General features: G+C 44.1%; 2 protein-coding genes and 1 long non-coding RNA gene across 11 annotated transcripts in view; 2 read left to right on the forward strand and 1 right to left on the reverse strand.

Moving 5' to 3' along the window:
* Window positions 1–17,756, forward strand: part of ZNF596 (zinc finger protein 596) — a 21,160-nt gene extending 3,404 nt beyond the window's left edge. For 2 of the 9 annotated variants that reach the window (XM_023746224.1, XM_023746223.1), the window contains exons 2-7: window positions 1,910–1,951; window positions 2,917–2,999; window positions 5,232–5,358; window positions 6,324–6,464; window positions 7,890–7,972; window positions 8,664–10,262. In XM_023746224.1, the coding sequence (XP_023601992.1) occupies window positions 2,988–2,999; window positions 5,232–5,358; window positions 6,324–6,464; window positions 7,890–7,972; window positions 8,664–9,902 (1,602 nt within the window). In that variant the 5' untranslated portion in view covers window positions 1,910–1,951; window positions 2,917–2,987 and the 3' untranslated portion in view covers window positions 9,903–10,262. Of the gene's footprint in view, window positions 1–1,909; window positions 1,952–2,916; window positions 3,000–5,183; window positions 5,359–6,323; window positions 6,465–7,889; window positions 7,973–8,663; window positions 10,263–17,493 lie in introns of those variants that run through there. The other 7 variants (XM_023746229.1, XM_023746226.1, XM_023746227.1 and 4 more) reach the window with 7 other exon arrangements.
* On the reverse strand, window positions 14,658–19,392 carry LOC106694796. The gene is made up of 2 exons (XR_001345861.2): window positions 19,070–19,392; window positions 14,658–15,305 (listed from the first exon to the last, which is right to left on the reverse strand). It is a non-coding gene; the product is annotated as an uncharacterized LOC106694796 (long non-coding RNA).
* An 899-nt stretch (window positions 19,393–20,291) lies between these two features.
* FBXO25 (F-box protein 25) overlaps window positions 20,292–20,465 on the forward strand; it is a 30,509-nt gene continuing 30,335 nt past the window's right edge. The window contains exon 1 of the mRNA XM_023746217.1: window positions 20,292–20,398. The gene's annotated coding sequence lies outside the window, so the exon portion shown is untranslated. The remainder of the gene's footprint in view (window positions 20,399–20,465) is intronic.

Consider the following 20,465-nt stretch of genomic DNA (forward strand, 5'->3'; position numbering starts at 1 on the left):
TTCAATATTGCGGATAGCGATAATTGTGAACAGTGTAGAAATGATAGCAATACTTAATAGTGTTTGTGATGTTCTGAGTATACAACATTTCAGACTTTAGATGTCTGGGAGAGACATTGAAAGGAATGTGGACTAGATAGAGAGAGTGATACTTAGGGGAGATAATATCCTGAGACATATTTCTATTAAAGTGCATGTTAGCTTGAAAGTGGAGGTGGGAGTGCAGAGATGGACCTCAGGCATGAGCTTGGTCGCTTTAGTTTGGAAAAAGTAATGGAAGAAACTAGGTAAAAGCGTGCATCAGTGGGAAGGGATGAAGGATTAGCGTGGAGCCTTGTAATCTTCCTGCAATATTGTTTGAGTCCTTCTCAAGTGATGCGGAGTTGAGATGAGTATATTAGTTTCAGGCCATTCGTAGGCTGACGTGTTAGGGAAACCTAGGGAAAAGTAAACTCAAAACAAGTCATATTACACTTGTTATTTGGTTCCCAGTAAAAGCCTGAGGCATGTATGTTGCATTTATTTATGCCGATGTTATTGGTGGTGATGTTAGTTAGCCAACTGGTGGTGGGGTATGAGCTTAAGGCAACCACACCTTCAGCTTTTGATTTGATTGTAAAGGCGGGAACAGTAGAGAAGGACCATAAGAGGAAATCAGTTCAGAGGAGGTTTTAGTTTGAAGATGCAAGAGATTTGATAGGTTTAAATGATGGGGGGGGGGGGGGGAGATGCACTGTGACAAGAGGGGGAAGTCGCTTGTAAAGGAAATAAACATTTTAGTAAATAATACAAGGTTCCTGACAAAACAGAAGACAAATGGTTCCATTGGAGTCTAGATGGTTCTTCAGTGTAATAGGAGAGAAGGAGTAACTAAAGGGTATAAATGCAGGAAAATTTGTACATCTTATGGTGTTAAACCCAGGTAATTTGTCGACTTATATACTATATCCACTTGGTAGGAAATACCTCATCTGTTGAAAGTGAGGGGAGGGTGAGAATGTGTGAAATTAAAGGCATGGAGAGCATTAGCAATGTTTTGGGAGCATGGAAGATCGGTCAACTAACCAAGACATGCCATTCTGAAGCCAGTATGAGAGGTGACTCCTGCTGTCAGGCAGCCCTGGAAAAGGCACTATTTGGAGATGCCTGTGTGGGAGTATTCTTCCACAGCTGTGGCAAACGGTCAGCAGGAATAGGAAATGATGGTGGTCTTACGGAAGACCTGTTGAAACAGGTAGCCGAGTTACACTGGGCAGTAGAAAAGGAGAGTGGAGGCTGAAGTGTGGGAATTGGGGCAGTGCAGTGGTTCCTGTGTGGTACAGAATATCGGCATGGGGAGTAAGTTTTGGTGAAAGAGCAAAAAGGAGAATGCATTGCAAAAATAGTATGGGTCCTCTGAATTTTCTTTTTTAATTCTCACCCAAAGATATGTGTTTATTGACTTTTAGAGAGAGGGGAATTGGGAGAAAGAGAGAGAGAGAAACATTGATGGATTGCCTACTGTATGCACCCCAACTGGGGATCGAACCTGAAACCCATGTATATGCCCTGAGCAGGAATTGAACTCAAAATTTTTTATGGTATACGGGACAATGTTCCAACCAACTGAGCCACTCAGAAGGCATGGGCCTCTGGATTTTAATGTTGAAGGTACTATTCCAGATGTGCTGTATAACCCTTAAGGAATCTCTGCTTAAAAGACAAGTGGAAGCAAATGCAAATTATATGTGTCCCTTTCTAACATATGCTTATATGCATTGTATATGCTAGTATGTGTGTGATTTTTGTCACATTACTAAAGTTTTCTGAGCTTCTGATCATGTCATTTATTAACTTTATAAATAAACCATAATCAGCAGGATTACATTGAAGAACAAATAAGCAAATGTATGTCTATCTCTTTACACAGGATCACATGTAATGAAGCTTTACTGTTACAAGTTACAAATGGGTGAGTTACACCTACTTCTGTTATGACTCATTATCATCACTTGTTTATGAAATACACAGAATTATTGCTGTTTTAGGGGAGGGTTTATATTTTATAAATGCTGTCTCAGGCACACTGAAATAATGAGATGAAGGAAAATTGCAGCTAATATGACTGGCAAAGGGCAGGAGTTCAGCTTCCACTTTTCTAAAATATCAGATGGAACAACAGAATTTCCTATTAGAATGCTTTCACTCTATATTTCCTAAGGCTACTGCCCTGTGAGGATCGTCGATCATGATAGTAGTTATGTAACCCACGCCCTAACGCTATTATCTGATGCAGGGGATCTTCAGGGGTAAATTTCAAAGTAGATTCCATTGGCTCCACTAAATGGAATAAGTCAACCCATCAATGAATTAATGAACACTATCATAAAATGTAATCGTAATTGTCTTGGTGCATAACCAAATTCCTGCAGAACAAATCTAAAAGTCAGTGTTGAAGGATTGATATTTCTGGAAACCTCACTTGGAGAGGACAAAATGATTCAGGACAACAGTATCTGGAGGGCCAAGGACAGGAAGTAGGAATGGACTGAGGCACCAAAAGGCAGGTTAGAGTTGGAGAAATATTGCTGTGCGCAAACTAAGAATAATTAAGCCTGAGAAATTTCCCAGTTGTTACTGGAGATGGGGACACCTGTGGCATGAGTCGGGGATCTCTGTGTTTTGGCCTCAAGAGGGAATTGGAAAATTCTGAACACCCTGGATTAATTCCCTTACCACACTCCTCTCTAAAGTGAAGGTGTTGGGGTCTTCTTTTGACCTGGTAGAGGAGAGCTCTCCCACTGTTCTCTCAGCAAACACTGCTGTTTCTGCTGGTTGGGCCGGCGGCTACTTCCACGTGAAGCATTGGGGCTTCGTGACAGTTGGGTCTAGAAATTGTAGATAAAGAAGTTTCATGGCTTCTTTCTCCTCCCACAGCTTTGCCTCCTGGTGCTTGGACTGTGTGTCAGTGAAAACCCAGAAGACAGTTGACAGCTGAGCTAGTGACAATGGCGTCACAGGTGAGTTGGGAATTACTGTTTCTACTGACATGCATCTCCATTGCCAGGAAGTGGATATATTTCTCTTACAAGCATGGATGTTGTGAGTACACGCGAGACTTTTCACAGATCTGAGCTTCAGTTAATTTTCCCCGGTACTCTGGAATGTTCATGTTGGGTCAAGGACGCATTAACTGGCAATCTCTTTCCCATCATTATACTACGATATCCCAGCCTCTAGTAATGCTGTGCATTTATAGGAGAGATGAGAAAAGTTTCACTTTCTCATCGAATTCATGGCTTGGTTAGCAAAAAATGTTACACATTAATCATAAAGGGTGTCCCAAAATTCACGCAAAAAGTAATTTTGATGGAAAGCACAGATTAATAATTAAAAATTGTGAATTTTTTTATTGATTCATAAAGTATATAGTATAGGGTTATGTATGGAATAGCATATTGGGTAAATGGCCTCCACGGCTTTACTGGCACATACGCACTCTTGTTATTGCCTGAGCAGCCGAATTTTCAAAGAAGAATGGTCCGACGGTGCCTCCAGCCCAAAATCCGTACCAGTGACACGTTGTGGATGCATTTGTTTCTCAACAATCACTCGTGGATTTTCTGAACCCCAAATGCGACAATTTTGTCGATTAACCAAGCCATTAAGATGAAAATGAGCCTCATCGAAATTCAGCCACATTTATGTAAAACGGTCATGGAAAATTTCAACAAAAGAGTGCGTATGTGCCAGCAAAGCCTTGGAGGCCATTTACCCGATACACTATTCCATACATAACCCTATACTGTATACTTTATGAATCAATAAAAAATTTACAATTTTTAATTATAAACCTGTGTTTTCTATCAAAATTACTTCTTGCGTGAATTTTGGGACACCCTTTATGATTAACTGTAATGGCCTTACGATATTGAAGTGAATACAGGTGAGGAAGGAGCAAAACCTTATAGCCAGAAAGGGCAGCAGATGTTTCCACAGGTGAGTTTGGCCAGTCCACGGTTACAGGTGCTGACGGGCGTACTGATTAGTATTGAAGGAAGATAAATAACGGTTATGCCAAAAAAGGCAATGAGCAGTCAGTCATTTATTTTTTCCAATCTCAACCCTCTTTCAATTTTTATAGAATATGTTTGCGCTTTTGAAATCTAAAAAGGAAAACCAAAATTCTCATTATTGCCCATGTCTCAAGTTATGAATTTTCTTCTTGTAATTTTCCCTTTCTTCAAATTTGGTTAAGTGGAGGCAATGCATAGGGGGTATTGTTTCCTTAATTGGGGTTGTGATTCAGGAGGAGGAACATAGAAGGTAGAGTGAAACTTAGAGCCCCGTGGAAATTTTTGATGAAGAGCCCAGAATAATCAAGTGGTTTCAGGTAAACTTTAGTAGAGAGACAAGATGGAGAAACAAAAGAGGCGATGACAGCGGGTAATTGGAGGTCCCAGAAAAATTGAGAAACGGGGGCCTCGGACCATAGGAAGATTCAGGATACTCCTGGCCTTCAGCACAGACGTCTCAGGGTCTCTGGCTGGTGCTGCTGAGCCGTTATCTTTAGGCTGTGTCACCAGCACCTGAGCTGTGTGGAGACAACGGTGCGCCTGCTGATCCCAAGTCCTGTATGAATTCTGTACAGTTCTGCAGAATTCTGGGCATTGCTTCAGTTTACTCTATCATTCACTGAATAATAAACATGGAGCTTGTTTTTAATGTTGTTTGCTACATAGTTACCACTTTACACATGCTCATTGGATCTTAAAAAGAAATTATAACTACCATTACACCAGTTCATTGGTGATCAAACGGAGCTGATAAAGGAGAATAATCTGCACGTAGTCATGGTAAAAAGGGGCAGATAGTGGACACTGCATCCTTCTGATGAGTTTGTAGGTTTCCTTGAAATTGGAGAAGTGTTTTAATTATAAATTTCCAAGTGCAGATTTTGTAATCATCACTTGGAGTCATAATTACAAGTTTACTGGTATATCTCCAGGTTATATTACACCACACCTCATGTTATACTTCTTTACAGTGAAGTTTTATATATTTACTGTGGGTATATCTGAAAGTCAGATGTCCAGGTCGGCAATGAGAATGATGTGGCTGGACCCAAAATACTGTTTGAACTTTCTATACGCTCAGCTGCCACTTTCTTAGTGCCGTGACCTACAGGGACCATCCTCCCCTAGCGATTGGCAGTCCTGGCACCGTCTGAAGCAATGTCCCTGATGTTTTAGGAAGCAGTGTCCTTCGAGGATGTAGCTGTAGATTTCACCCAGGAAGAGTGGGCCCTACTGGACACACCCCAGAGAAAACTGTTCACAGAGGTGATGCTGGAGAGCATCAGTCATCTGGTCTCGATTGGTGAGTCTCTTCATATGTACTGTGCATGTATGTATTTATTCAGTCTACACGTATATCAAAAAGCTTTCCCATTTCTTATTCCAAACTTTGTCTTGATCCTTTCATAAGTTTTCCAACTACCTTACGGTCAGTAATTTTCTTTACTTTTTACTTTTATTCAGCTTGTAATCCCAGTAGAATATAATCTTCCTGACATAATTTCATGTCTCCCTTGCTACTCAATATCCAACTCTCACACAGTGGTGGGAACTCACATTTATTTTTTAAATACTCACCAGAGGATATTTTTCCCATTGATTTTTAGAGGTAGTAGAAGGGGATGGAGGGAGGGGAGGGGAGAGAGAGACTCATTAAATGGCAAATGAGTCTCACATCAATGTGAGAGAGAATGTCGATTGGTTGCCTCTCTCACGTGCCCCAATCAGGGCCTGGGATTGAATCTGCAGCTGAGGTACATGCCCTTGACCTGGAATCCTTTGGTCTGAGGGCCAGTGCACCAACCACTGAGAAAACTGGCCAGGGCAGAAACTCACTGTTTCTGAATGTGTAAGTAAATGTATTATTTAAAATATATAAATGTTTATTTTGCTGCAGGTACTGTTAGATCAGAACAAAGTATTAAAAATAACAAGACACTGTTTTCCACATAGAACTTAGATTTTTTTTCTGGTAGAAGTTGTATTTGGCCATAATAGTCAAGCACTGTGAAAACTTATATTTTCTCACTGAATGAAAATATTCATGATTCTACAATCTGTCTTTGAACTTGGGCATGGGCATCAGCAATGATATGTCTTTAATATCTCCTGGGACAAGTTTAAGAGATGTCATTGGCTGACTACGCATGTTACTTTCAGTATACTCTTTCCTGGGCTGATTTTCAGAGGTTATCTTGCTTTTCTCATTTAGTTGACCCTGTTTTGAGCACAGAACTCAAAATCCATGTATCATTTACATACAAACAGGCAGTCAGCTCTACAAATCATACGTGATTTCCCATTTCAAGGAGGGAGAGCCACTTTCAAGAGAAGGGATTGGTGTTCTGCAAGGCCCAAGTCCAGGTGAGCACCAGAGGCTGTGCTTCAGGAAGAGAAAGAGCCTTGTCAGTAAGTAAGTGGGCCCTAAGGATGACTAGTGGAGATATCTGAGGTTAGTGATGTTTTGTAAAACGTAGGGGACAAATTCTTGAGAGGTCATTATATTTCGCAGGTAGCAACTTCTCTTCAAGTGTCTCTCATTATCTTTAACTTTAGGGAACGTTATATTCATGTACTTAGAGGAGTTCTCTATTTACATCCCCTCTCCCCCCCAGATCTCCGTAGCTGGAGTTGAGCCCTATAACTCCATCTCAGCACCCCCACCACCCTGGAGCACTCTGATTGTGCCTTCATGGTTGACAGCAAGGCCATCTATGATATCTATGGGAGAAACCTTGATATTGTGCGCCCAACCGACACTAACCTTAACCACCTTATTAGCCAGATTGTGTCTTCCATCATGGCTTCCCTTGAGTTTGAGGAGGCATTGAAAGTTGATCTTACAGAATTCCAGACAGACCTGGTGCCACAACCCCAAACCTCTTTCCTCTGGCCACATAGGCCCCTGTCGTCTCTGCTGAGAAAGCCTGCTATGAGCAGCTTACTGCAGTGGAGATCACCAATGTGTGCTTTGAGCCAGCCAACCAGATGGTGAAATCTGACCCTTCCTTGGTAAATGCCAGGCTTACTGCCTTTTCTGATTTGGTGACGTAGTTCCCAAAGATGTTAGTGCTGCCATTCCCACCATCAAGACCAAGCATACCCTCACCTCTGTGGATTGCTGCCCCACTGGTTTCTGAGGTTGCATTAATTAGCAACCTACCACTGTGATACCTGGTGGGAATCTGGCCAAAATTCAGTGAGATACGTGCATGCTGAGCAATGCCACAAAACACCATAGCCGTTGCTGAGACGTGGGCTCTCCTGGACCACAGTTTGGCCTGTTGTATGCCAAGCATGCCTTGTGTTCACTGGCATGTGGGTCATGAAGTGGAGGAAGGAGAGTTTTCTGAGGCCCATGAGGACGTGGCTATCCTTGATAAGGACTCTTGATAAGGACTGTGAGAAGGTTGGAGGATATAGTGCTGAGGACGAGAATAAGGGGAATAGTATTGTCTTGTCTGCTGTCATTTTATATTCCATTGTCTTGGGACTGTCTTATTTTGTGAAACCGTCCATTGTGTCTGACTTATCAATAAAAGTGATGTGTTTATGTGTTTTTTTAATTCACAAAATGTCCCTTTTCATGGACCTATTCTATGAATATGTCCCTCTCTTTTCCTCCCCAACTTGCCATGTTCATTTTATTTTTCTCATATTTTAGTCCAGAAAATGTCAGTTGATGTCTGTAATGTGTTTTTCCTTAGAGTATTCCTTACTTTGATGTGCTTTCCCATTTATGTGTTAATATTTAAAACAAATGGGCTGTGGGTCTCTTCAACACTTTAATCTCCCTAATAATTCTCCCTCCTCCCTCCACCCCCGTCATTTCAGAAAGGAGAGATGATTTTAAAAAACAAGAAATATTATCCACTCAACATTTTCACAAGAAGGACACATCCCTGATCAGTGCAGTGGTAAGCTTTATCGGTGTAAACCTGTTCTTCCAAATAAAGAACTGGAAATTAAATAAGTTATGAATTTGGCTTAATTACCTAAATAATTAAAGTTGGGATCAAGGGCTCTCACAGCAGAACGTTTTGTTAGTTGGGTTTTAGGGAAGAACTTAAACTGAGTCAAAACCATAACCTGAGGTCTTATAAAGAGACAATTGTGCCCTAGCCAGTTTTGCTCAGTGGGTAGAGCGTTGGTCTGTGGACCAACCAAGGGTCCTGGGTTCTATTCCAGTCATGGGCACGTACCTCAGTTTCAGGCTCCTCCCTGGCTTGGTCAGGAGGCAACCAATTGATGTGTTTCTCTGACATCAACATTTCTCTCTGTCTTTTCCTTCTCTCTTCCACTCTTTCTAAAAATCAATGGAAAAATATTCTCGGGTGAGGATTAAAAAAGAGAGAGACAATTGTATAATCCTGGCTCATATACTCAGTCTTTGAAGCAGAATATATAAAAATTAATCAGATATCTCTGCAGTTGGGATGCCACAAAAGAAAATCTTTATGCACGTGGTTATATAACTAATAGGAACAATTTTGAATGGAGTCTACTGGTATCACTGAATGATTACTCTAAAATTTATACGTAGAGAAATGAATGAAGGAATGAATAAATATGGATAAACCTTTAACAGTCTCATTTCCTTTCAAAAAGCAGAGATTTTACACTCAAGAAGAGCCTTTTGAATGTAATGATTTGGGAGAAAAGTGGACTGAAATCTTAACATTGACTCGGTGCATGATACCTCACATGGGAAAGAAAGCCCATATCATACAAGAATTTAGAAAAGTGATCAATTACTTTAACCAACATAAACAAATTGATGCTAGAAATAAATTGTTTGAATGTCAACGTGGGAATGCTTTGATTCAACTCTCAGCCGTTAGACAACACAGTAATACTCAAATTGGAGAGAAGTCATTTGAATGTCATGTATGTGGGAAATCCTTTGGTAACAGTTCTAACTGTAGACGACATGAGATTATTCACACTGGAGTGAAACCACATGGATGTCATCTATGTGGAAAGGCCTTCACTCATTGTTCTGACCTAAGAAAACATGAAAGAATTCACTTTGGAGAGAAACCATATGGATGTCATCTGTGTGGGAAAGCCTTCAGTAAAAGTTATAACCTTAGCCGACATGAGATGATTCACACTCGAAAGAAACCACATGAATGCCATCTATGTGGGAAGGCCTTTACTCAGTATTCTGATCTTACAAAACATGAAAGAACTCACTTTGGAGAGAAACCATATGAATGTCATCTATGTGGGAAGACATTCAGTCAGCCTTCTTACCTTAGACAACATGAGAGAACTCACAATGGAGAGAAACCACATGAATGCCATCTATGTGGGAAGGCCTTTACTCATTGTTCTCACCTTAGAAAACATGAGAGAACTCACACTGGAGAGAAACCATATGAATGTCATCTGTGTGGAAAAGCCTTTACTGATTCTTCTGTCCTGAAACGACATGAGAGAACTCATACTGGAGAGAAGCCATATGAGTGTCATATATGTTGGAAAGCCTTCACTGATTCTTCTGTTCTTAAACGACATGCGAGAACTCACACTGGAGAGAAGCCATATGAGTGTCACCTCTGTGGGAAAGCCTTCAATCACTCTTCTGTCCTTAGGCGACATGAGAGGACTCACACTGGTGAGAAACCATATCAATGCAATATATGTGGGAAAGCCTTCAACAGAAGCTATAACTTTGGACTGCATAAGAGAGTTCACACTGGAGAGAAACCATACAAATGTTATCTATGTGAAAAAGCCTTCAGTAAATATTTTAACCTTAGACAGCATGAGAAAACTCACACTGTAAAGGTTATAAATGTGGAAGATTCACTACCCGTTGATTCAGACTCTAAACACCCTTAAAGGGCTCACATGTTGGGGGGAAAAGCAGTTTGTAATCCATGTGGAAGAGCCTTTATTCATCCTTACTTCATTCAATTGAAGTTAAATAAATATGGGGAGAATCCATATGTATGGCAGCCACTTGACAAACTCTGTACACAGTGGGCTGACTTAGAGAAAAACTTAAAGCAGCGAATGTGTTGGGATCTGTATTACACAGTTCTGTTTTAAAAAATGCCCTGGTTGCCCTAACCGGTTTGGCTCAGTGACTAGAGCGTCGGTCTGCAGACTGAAGGGTCCCAGGTTCGATTCTGGTCAAGGGCATGTACCTTGGTTGCGGGCACCTCTCCAGTAGGAGGTGTGCAGGAGGCAGCTGATCGATGTTTCTCTCTCATTGATGTTTCTAACTCTCTATCCCTCTCCCTTCCTCTCTGTAAAAAATCAATAAAATATATATTTTAAAAAAAATGCCCTGGTGGATGGAGTTAGAGGGGCATGGTGCCAGCAGTGTGGCAGGGGGTGAGCTGGCAGAGTGGGAGACTGCAGTGAGGCAAGGGCTGGGGAACTGTTGTGAGGAGGTGGGGGCCTGCAGGACCTCAGTACAGCAGGATCTGGACTCCTGCCTAGACCAGGGGGCACTGCTGGCTAGAGCCACTGTCACCACCCACATGGTGGCAGGGATTTCGGAGCACTGTGATGTACCCCATCAGCTGCATCACTGAGTGACTTGGACTGGCTCTGAGTCTGACCTGGGGCTGACCTGACCTCTGGTTCCTGTCCTCCGTCAGGACTCAGTCTGAGAGCTGGAGACCACATGAGTTCCTTCCTGGCTCCTGCCATCACCACGCAATTTGAATGATACTCCATGCCAGCAAGGTCTGGGCTGGAAGTTGATCTACATCAGGATCCAGAACCCATTTCTAAACATCAGTGAGATCTTAAGACTCTGGAATGGGAATCTATTAGCCCAAGTACTTGATATGAGCTGGGACTAAACAGGAACAGGGTGGGATGGGATGAGAATAAGTACTATCTTGATTAAGGTGAAGCCAACTGGCATGAAGCAGACCCTTAGTGGCCTGAGATGGTCTCTGAGCAAGTGCTTTTATAAGCTTCTTGCTGTGTTTTGCCTTAAGAGTGATGAGGCAGGAACCAGAATCTGGGGTTTCTCAGCTAGACAAAAGATTTAGTTATCTAACCCAGTGGTCGGCAAACTCATTAGTCAACAGAGCCAAATATCAAAAGTATAACGACTGAAATTTCTTTTGAGAGCCAAATTTTTTAAACTTAAACTATATAGGTAGGTACATTGTTATTAACTTAATTAGGGTACTCCTAAGGCTTAGGAAGAGCCACACTCAAGGGGCCAAAGAGCCACATGTGGCTCACGAGCCGCAGTTTGCCAACCACGGATCTAACCCATGAATGAATGGACGAATCAGATCAGAGGAAGTCTATGTATGTAATCAGTGCAGGAATGCCTCTGTTTATCATTTATCCTTTACACAAATTAGCAAACTGCAGAGGAGAAAAATTCTAGCTCTGTAATCATTGTGCACTATTCTACTTAGCACCAGTCTTGGTGTGCACAAAATAATGTATTGTCAGTTAACTGCTAAAACAAGAAATAAATGGAAAAAATCCAATAGCAGGAGGGCAAAGCCTCTTTAAGATTAGCAGATAATCTGGAAAATTCTATGGAAAGTGGTAAGATGTTACTTATTAATCAGCACTTGTAAAGCAGGTGAGGATTCACATTATTGAATACTCAGTGTAACAAATGATGGAGTCTTCAGTGACTTCTCATTGCTTAGCCCTGGTTATCTCACTGAGAAAGGGGATAAACTTTTAGATGGATTTCACATTAGAAATTTTAGACTGGCTAAAATTATTGGACCATTAAGCAAACAATTCAGCAAAATATCCAGAATTTTACCAAAGACTTCTTCCTGAAAATGTAAGATAAAATTCACAATTGTGAAGCACTCTGGGAGTGTAGAATGCACAATTTTGGTAGAAATAATATGGTCAAACTAAAATGATTAGTTCTGAAAAAATGCAAGTATTGGTGGTAAAAATTAGGTTGGTTAAATTCGTTTGCTTACACTGGTATAAACACATGTATTTGGGTGAGTTATAAAATATTAAACGTGAGTTAAAATATAGAGGGTACAAAACCATATTCTAACTGTATTATTAATGTTATATGTATTGAAATTTTAAATGAAAGAATGGTTTACCTCTGTTTTTACATATAAAATGTTTACATCAGAATTTTGACACCCTAGCCACTTTAGTCTCAGTGGAGAGAGTGTCAGCCTGTGGACCCTTTGTCCTGGGTTCGATTCCAGTCAAGGGCACACTTTAGTTGCAGGTTTCTCCCCTGCCGGGGCACTGGTCAGGGTTTGTGCAGGAGGCAACCAATCCATGTGTTTCTCCCACATCAATGTTTCTCTTTGTCTTTCCTTCTCTCTCCCGCTCTCCCTCAAAATCAATGGCAAAATATCTTGTGGGTAGGATTAATTTTTTTTTTAAGAATTTTGATGATAATAATGACATAAAAATTCTCCACGATGAAAAACATGGAATCACATTAAAACCTTGATGGTTTCTCATAGGAACCTGCTTTAATTATCTGCACTTCCCTAATTTTTTGTGGATGCAATTGTATCAGACAACCACATGTAGATCCTTTGTCATGACCTGTCTCTTTTACCATGTGGTACTGCTGGCCCTGATGGAAATCACACCTTTTGTTCCTCTGCCTCGTATTTCTCCCTTATTGCTGAAGTGTGAGAAGCCCAGTGTCAAAGCTCACATAGGCATAGCCAGGCTCTCCTTTAATGCTTTCAGGGGGCATGTGGTTCTTACGTGATCTACATAGAGGTGTGTTTCCTTAGTGTGTGTGTGACTTAGAGGGTATAGGCCTTTATGGCCTCTGTGAAAGTGTTCACTATGGAAGGTCCACATGTGATTGAACATTGTTGTTTTACATGTCGTCGTTTAGACTGTGTGTTAAGGTTTGCCTGTGTTGAAAGGGTTGTGTGATAAGTGTTGGCTCAGTGTGTGTTGTCATTACCTTTCAGAGGGTGTGTGAGGTGAGAAGCATTGTCTACCAGGCATCAGTCAACAGTCATCACCCTTAGAGCACCCGTGGAGTCTCGCCCGTGGTCCCTGCCAGGATTAGAAGCGGGAGGGGCCAGGTAATCCAGGGTGTGAGTGGTTCCGAGGTTAGGGACCTGTGGATATCAGTGATTGTGGCACTGACTGGGGCTAATGATTAGGGACTGAGTCACAAAGATCTATGGTAGAAAGCCTGGTAAGTTTGTCAATTGAAGATGCTAAGTTCTCCACCAGTGGGGAGAACTAAAGCCACTTTGAAGCAACAATCCCAAGGCAAACGTGGGAGGAATGAGGGGCAGACCCAGAAATGCCTGGAGTAGGTCAGAGGAGGCATAAGCCTACTCATTCTGACCACACCTTTCAGGGTCCCACCCTACTAGGCCCTAATCTACTAGGCTGAAGCCCCGCCCTGCTTCTGCTCATTTCGGGGTGAGGCCCCTCTCTGGCCACACCCTTACTGACTCAGGCTTGTCTGCTGCCAAGCAAAGTGGAAAAAGCAGGGGGGCTCTCCTTGCCCATGGTGAAGAGTAAGAAGACTGAATGTTGCTAATGACTCATTATCTCTGCAAAGATTGGGTTGTCAACCAAGTGACATCAGATTCTATTTCATGAAATGATTGATCAGTTCAATGACTTTCTCAATTTGGCGGATCAACACCCATTGTGCATATTTACCCCTTAAGCCCCCTGCATCAGATTGTAGAATTGGAGAAGTTAATGGGAAATAAAAAGTAGATACTAATAGAGTTTATATATTTTAAGTTACTGTTTTGGTAGAAAACAGCATTGATAAGACTTGTACAATGGCAGTAGGGTGGAAGTAGCTGACCTCTAGTGTAAAGGAGGACTCACCAGACACCAAATGGCACAACATGGCCAACTACACTCTGATACACAGGGAAGGAGCTCTCTGGTCTCTTCTCCCAAAGTCTGCACACTCCAGCTTTTTTTGGATAAAGAAACATAAGGGAAAACCTAGTCACAGATGAATTTCATAGACTCACCCTAATCACACAAGCATTAAACATAGTACAGCGGTTCTCAACCTGTGGGTCGTGACCCCTTTGGCGGTTGAACGACCCTTTCACAGGGGTTGCCTAAGGCCATCCTGCATATCCGATATTTACGTTACGATTCATAACAGCAACATTACAGTTATGAAGTAGCAACAAAAATAATTTTATGGTTGGGTCACAACATGAGGAACTATTTAAAGGGCCAGAAGGTTGAGAACCACTGATAGTGCCTTCCCTGGGATATCCCCAGCCTTCATCTTGATTGGATTCAGCAAACAAAAAGTTAAACATCTGATTAAACAATGGAGAACAAGGCCATTTTCAAGGATAATTTGAAAATATTCTTCCTTTATACATGTTTGTTATTTCCGTTCACTTTTAGGAAACATACTTTTTAAAAGAATATATTGATTTCAGAAAGGGAGAGAGAAACATCAATGAGAATCATTGATCTGTCTCCTGCATGGCACCCCACTGGGGATCAAGACCACAACCCAGGCATGTGCCCTGACCAGGAATTGAACCATGACCTCCTGGTTCATAGGTAGACCCTCAACCACTGAGCCACACCGACTGGGCCAGGAAACATACCCTTTAATGAAATGTTGATCTAAATGCCAGCAACTTGAGATAGGAATTTGGGTGGTTGAGATTTTTTTTATTTAGAAAACATCTTATTCCTAATCTTTAACACACACCATACAAACATGTAGAGCTTCTGTAACATCACACAATTCCTGGGTACAGGAACAATAATAAGACGGTATTTTTAATGACTTTTTGATTTTCACAGAGAGGGAGAGAGATACGTCTAGATCTTTTAAGGAAACCTTTATGTCTCATCCTAATTTCTAATCCCTGGCTAGGCTCAGTGGCAAAAGATGAAAGTCTCTAAAGATGGTGCTTCACGGGAAATCACACCAGCGCTCCTGGCGCAGTCCGTCTCCTAGGACGGCCGTGTTACAAGCACCAGCCACCTGCAGCAGGGACATGTGGTGCGGCTCATCAGCCACTCGTCTATGCGGGCCACGTGGAACAGGTGCATGCATGGCAGACACCGAATGGCGTTTCCAGGGACAAGGTCCATCAGATCACACTCTCCTGGTCGTTGTCTTCGCCGTCTCTTCTGTGGTCATAAATGCCTATTGGCAGTTTCTGTATGAGGCTGAGTCTTCGAGCTCTCCTGACTTTTTCCCCCGAGATGTGGGATCGGAGGCAATTCCCCATCTCTGGGCTGGACGTGTGGTCTATGCACTGTTCTGCAGTTCACCTCCTGCCCTTCTACCTGGATTCCAGAGAAACAACAATTTTATTTTATTTTTTTAAAAATATATTTTATTGATTTTTTTACAGAGAGGAAGGGAGAGAGATAGAGAGTTAGAAACATCGATGAGAGAGAAACATCGATCAGCTGCCTCCTGCACACCCCCTACTGGGGATGTGCCCGCAACCCAGGTACATGCCCTTGACCGGAATCGAACCTGGGACCTTTCAGTCTGCAGGCCGACGCTCTATCCACTGAGCCAAAACGGTTTCAGCAAGAAACAACAATTAAACGTGACTTCTGCTTGCAGATGTATGTAATGTAAGTAGGCCTTATGGATCCTCAGGAAAGCCCTGCTGGTTTGGTTTTTACAAATTTAACAGACGTGATCAGGCTTTCAGAAAGCCTTAGTAACATGGCTCAAAGATGGCACAGCTAGAATTTTAATTTGGGTTTAAGTTGTTTTTGAAACTCAAATTTCTAAACATGACCATACTATCTTGAGGGTTACACATCACACCTAGGTTTTACCAGAAATTGTCTACTCTCAGGTCAGTAACCAGAGACCCCTTTCTGTAACTACAGCCTTCTCGACTTTCAGCTGGTACATGCACCGGTCCACATGCCCAGATGCCCCTACCACCTGGGAATCTAGTCCATCAGTTTCCCGAACCCAACAGTCCTCATATTTTACTGACTATTCAATCCACATCCACTCACTGCAATGCATAGGAAGTGGGACCTAGCCTCCTCATGGCCATTCTGACCAATGTACCACATCGATGTGCCAGTGACCCCAGATCATTCTCAATTCAGGGGCTGTGCCTGACAGAGCTCATGACTAGGGTATTGATCCTGGTCAAAGCAGACTCGCCTCCAGAGCCTTTCCAGTGCATCCGTCCTATACTGTACTTAATTTCAAGCCTTCCCCGGGACTTGCTGAGCACACATGCCCCCTACTGTGGCTTTCTTATACAGATGGGGTTGCCTCCTACTACACAGACGAATTAGATCCTTTGAGGAATGCCTCAGCTCCCTGCCAGCAAGTTGACAACCATCCCTGCATTGGTAACCTCCCACCACTTTTGAAAGAAGAAACTTTCTACTAGACGTGTTCAACCTCCCTTTCCTTTCTTGGAAACTGTTGTCAGTTACATATGTTCAAAATCTGGTTTACCAGCCACCTCTCCTACTTTTTCTAGTCATTCTTATTACTAGAGGCCCAATGCATGAAATTCGTGCAAGAGCAGGCCTTCCATCCCCCGGCTGCCGGCACTGACTTCCCTCTGGCACCTGGAACCTGGGCTTCCCTCCCTCTGGCCGTCAGCAGGCACTCAGGACCTGGGCTTCCCTTGCAGCCCCGGCCTCGTCCAGAGGGGGAAGGGCGTCTGTTCTAATTAGCATATTACTCTTTTATGATTATAGATTGTCTCTTCCATTTTCACTTATTTTTCTCGGTAGTTTATGCTTCAGCTTGCCATCAAATGAAAGCTGAAAAGGCAGTTCCTGTTTTCTCACATGCCCTCACTCTGACTTGCTGAGGTGACCAGTTATCTCAGCATGAATACATCTTGTTAATACCACCAAGTTCTTCCCATAAAGCACCTAAGGCATATGTCTCTGTCTTCTGCTTGGAACCAGAGTTGGACTATGAGCTCCCCTGGGACCTCTGTTTCTCTGCAACATCTCAGCTCCTGCTTGACGTCCATGTATTTTGGCCACGACTCAGTGTCCATTGCCAAGAACAGCTCAAACAAACACCATGGGGACGGCTCACGAATCTCTCCTGGCGCCTCTTCTCCTTTTTAGGAGCATTGTCCTGGCACCCCTGGAGGGGCTCAGTGGCTGAGCGACGACCTATGAACCAGATCACGGTTGATTCCTGGTCAGCCCACATGCCCAGGCTGCAGGCTCAATCTCTGGTGGGGGCGTGCAGGAGGCAAACAATCATCCTTTGCTCCTGTCTCTACACAGAGCTCTTTGACCCACCCATTCAGTCTCCATATCCACTTGTCTTCAGCTCCTCACCGAATCCTCACTGATGAGGTTTGGTTTCCTCTTCCCTCTCTGGATGCCACTTCAAGAACTTGTCACTCTCCACATTTTCCTGTTTTATTTAGACATTTCCTGTCTCCTGCACTGGCCTCACTGGAGAAAGTCATGCCAAGAATTTAAGGTTAAGCACCCTTCCCTCTGTCTATTCCGTTAGTTACAGTGTCGGAGAAACTCCAAGTTCACAACCACCTAACCTTCCCAACTATCAATCGCCTGAAATCAGCCTAAACACTCACGTTCCAATGGCAACACAGTGACAGGGTGACTGAAGACTGGCTCTCCTGGGAAAAGCCTTCGGTACCTACCAGAACCCAAGGGATGGAAAAGACAAGCCGATTCTTTACGAAGGTGCCGTCTCCACACCTGGGAGCTTGGAGCTGCTTCCCTCCACACACTGACCCTCAGTCTGATCCCAGCACTCTTTTTTTATTATTATTAAATATATTTTATTGATTTCTTACAGAGAGGAAGGGAGAGGGATAGAGAGTTAGAAACATCGATGAGAGAGAAACATCGATCAGCTGCCTCCTGCACACTCCCTATTGGGTATGTGCCTGCAACCAAGGTCCATGCCCTTGATCGGAATCGAACCTGGGACCCTTGAGTCCACAGGCTGATGCTCTATCCACTGAGCCAAACAGGTTAGGGCTGATCCCAGCACTCTTTATAGGCAGCTGATAATCCCATCAATAATATGACGGCATCAACCACATAACCTCATAAGGCATGTAATCTCTGCAGTCACGTCATCTCAATCGCATAATCCAAGAACCCACCTGAATGGCATGGACACCCTCAAGGTAAATCTAATCCATCCTGCCTCTTTAACATATTTTCCACCTAACCTGACAAATCAGGTAGACACAATTCAGGAAAACTGGCGTTTCCGTTCATCGTCCCCTCCTAAAACTCTCAAAGGCAGGGTTGGTGTCTGCCCAGAGCCTTGGGACTTTGCAGATTAGGGTGGCTCGGATTAGGGTGGCTCCTGGGCAGGGCTACAGAGAAGCACAGCAAGAGGATCCACCCTTTTCCTTTCTAAGAGGCCGTACCTGTAAGAGACCCTAGGACAGTGGTTCTCAACCTTCTGGCCCTTTAAATACAGTTCCTCACGTTGTGACCCAACCATAAAATTATTTTTGTTTCTACTTCATAACTGTCATGTTGCTACTGATATGAATCATAATGTAAATATCTAATATGCAGGATGGTCTTAGGCGACCCCTGTGAAAGGGTCGTTCGACCACCAAAGGGGTCTCGAACCACAGGTTGAGAACCGCTGCCTTAGGAAGACGTGGAGAACTAGGGAACCTCATCTGTTTTCTAATTGCATCCACGTGACTTACCTACTTAGGGCCGTGCTCGGCAAACTGTGGCTCTCGAGCCACATGGGGCTCTTTGGCCCCTTGAGTGTGGCTCTTCCACAAAATACCACGTGTGGGCGCGCATATACAGTGCAATTGAAACTTCATGGTCCATGCACAGAAGTTGGTATTTTGCAGAACAGGGGGAGTTTTGCCCTTCTGGGCCGAAGCCAAGAGGACTGTCTGTCTCTGTCCCAATTTCTTTTTCTTATTCTGACAACTCTTTAACCACCTTGGTTTTTCAGCCAAAATATCGACCCACACTTGAATATAGGGAATTTGGTCAGGGTGACCCAGCCGGCCATAGACAATATGGTGAACCCGAAAAGCGGTGGTTAAATCAAAAGTCCCTACGTCCGGCCATCCCACCTGGAAAGTGGGCCACTCCTGTTCACAGAATCTCTGCAAATCAAAAGCATTAAGATCATATCCGTAGTTTCCTGCTCTCTTCTTGAAGTCCTGAAAATTCTTAAGAAAACATTGCAGCGGGGAGCACACAGAAGCAGACGATGACTGCCCCATTTTGACAAACACCAAGACAACAAACACTAAGACAAACACCAGACAGACAAATTCAGTGCAGCCTAAAGCCGCATCTTCCAGGGACCCCGGCCACCGTCGTAACACATTGCTTTTCTAGCGAGATAATTAGCAATTTTTCTCTCCCATGGTCCCTGCCCCTCAGCCCACTCAGTAATTCTTCTTTGCCAGGCCCCTGCCCCTAGCACAGTCAGGGCACATGCTCAGGGTGCAGGCTAGATCCCCGATAGGGGGTGTGCAGGAGGCAGCCGATCAAGGATTCTCTCATCATTGATGTTTTTATCTCTCTCTCTCCCTTCCTCTCTGAAATCAATAAAAATATATTCAAAAATATGCTTCCTGCAGTGTGTTCTAAATACAAAACCACATTTGATAAAGAAAAGTACTAAGATCAGATACCAACCTCTGCTCACCATGCACCAAGCACTGCTTTAAATATTTGCATGGTGAGGACATGAGGCCAGACGGGATAAGGCGACCGTGCGTTCACAGGGCTCGTGGGCAGGCTTTCCGGACCCAGCCTCAGCGGTCCTGCTTCCAGCTGGACTCGGCCCACTGTGACCCGCACCTGCAGCCTGACGGGGGTTCCTTCTCCTCGGGGAGATGGCCACCTTCTAGAAAGATCTGAACAATACCCTGAATTGCTTGTAAGTGCACAGCCCTTGCGCCTCAAACTACGTATAAAAAATAAACCTGTGCACAGGTCTGAAAGCGAATCTCGGGTCGCACGCGCTGCTCGTGGGTTTCGGGGCTTGGGGTGGGAACCGACAAGGTGGGGAGCCCTCTGGCCGCAGTCCCGGCGCCACCGGGATCAGGTGCTGCTGCTGCGAACACCGCGGGCCCTGCTCCGCTTCCCCTCGCGGTGCCCCGCGCTGGCTGGGCGGGAGGAGGGAGGAGGCCCCGGCGCGGGTTCGGCCTCTCCGCTCGGTGCAAGGACTACACTGCGGGGAGAGCGGGAGGATGCCCCACTGCGCATGCCCGCGCATTAGCCTCCCGACCCGGGTAGCAACACGGTCACGCGGCCCGCCTCGGCCAATCAGGATTGAGGGCGGGGCTTTCCGCAGCGACTTCCGGCAATAAACCCGGACGCGCCGCCGCCGTCAGGTGGGGTCCGCGGTGGCCGCGCTGCAGGTGGGAGCGGGGACACTCGGCGCGCAGGTAGGGACGGGGTGCGGCCGCCCGGAGCCCGCTGGCTTCGGGGGCCGGCCTGGCGGTGCCGGGAGAC

Source organism: Myotis lucifugus, unplaced genomic scaffold, assembly GCF_000147115.1.
Source record: "Myotis lucifugus unplaced genomic scaffold, Myoluc2.0 scaffold_636, whole genome shotgun sequence".
NCBI lineage: Eukaryota > Metazoa > Chordata > Mammalia > Chiroptera > Vespertilionidae > Myotis > Myotis lucifugus.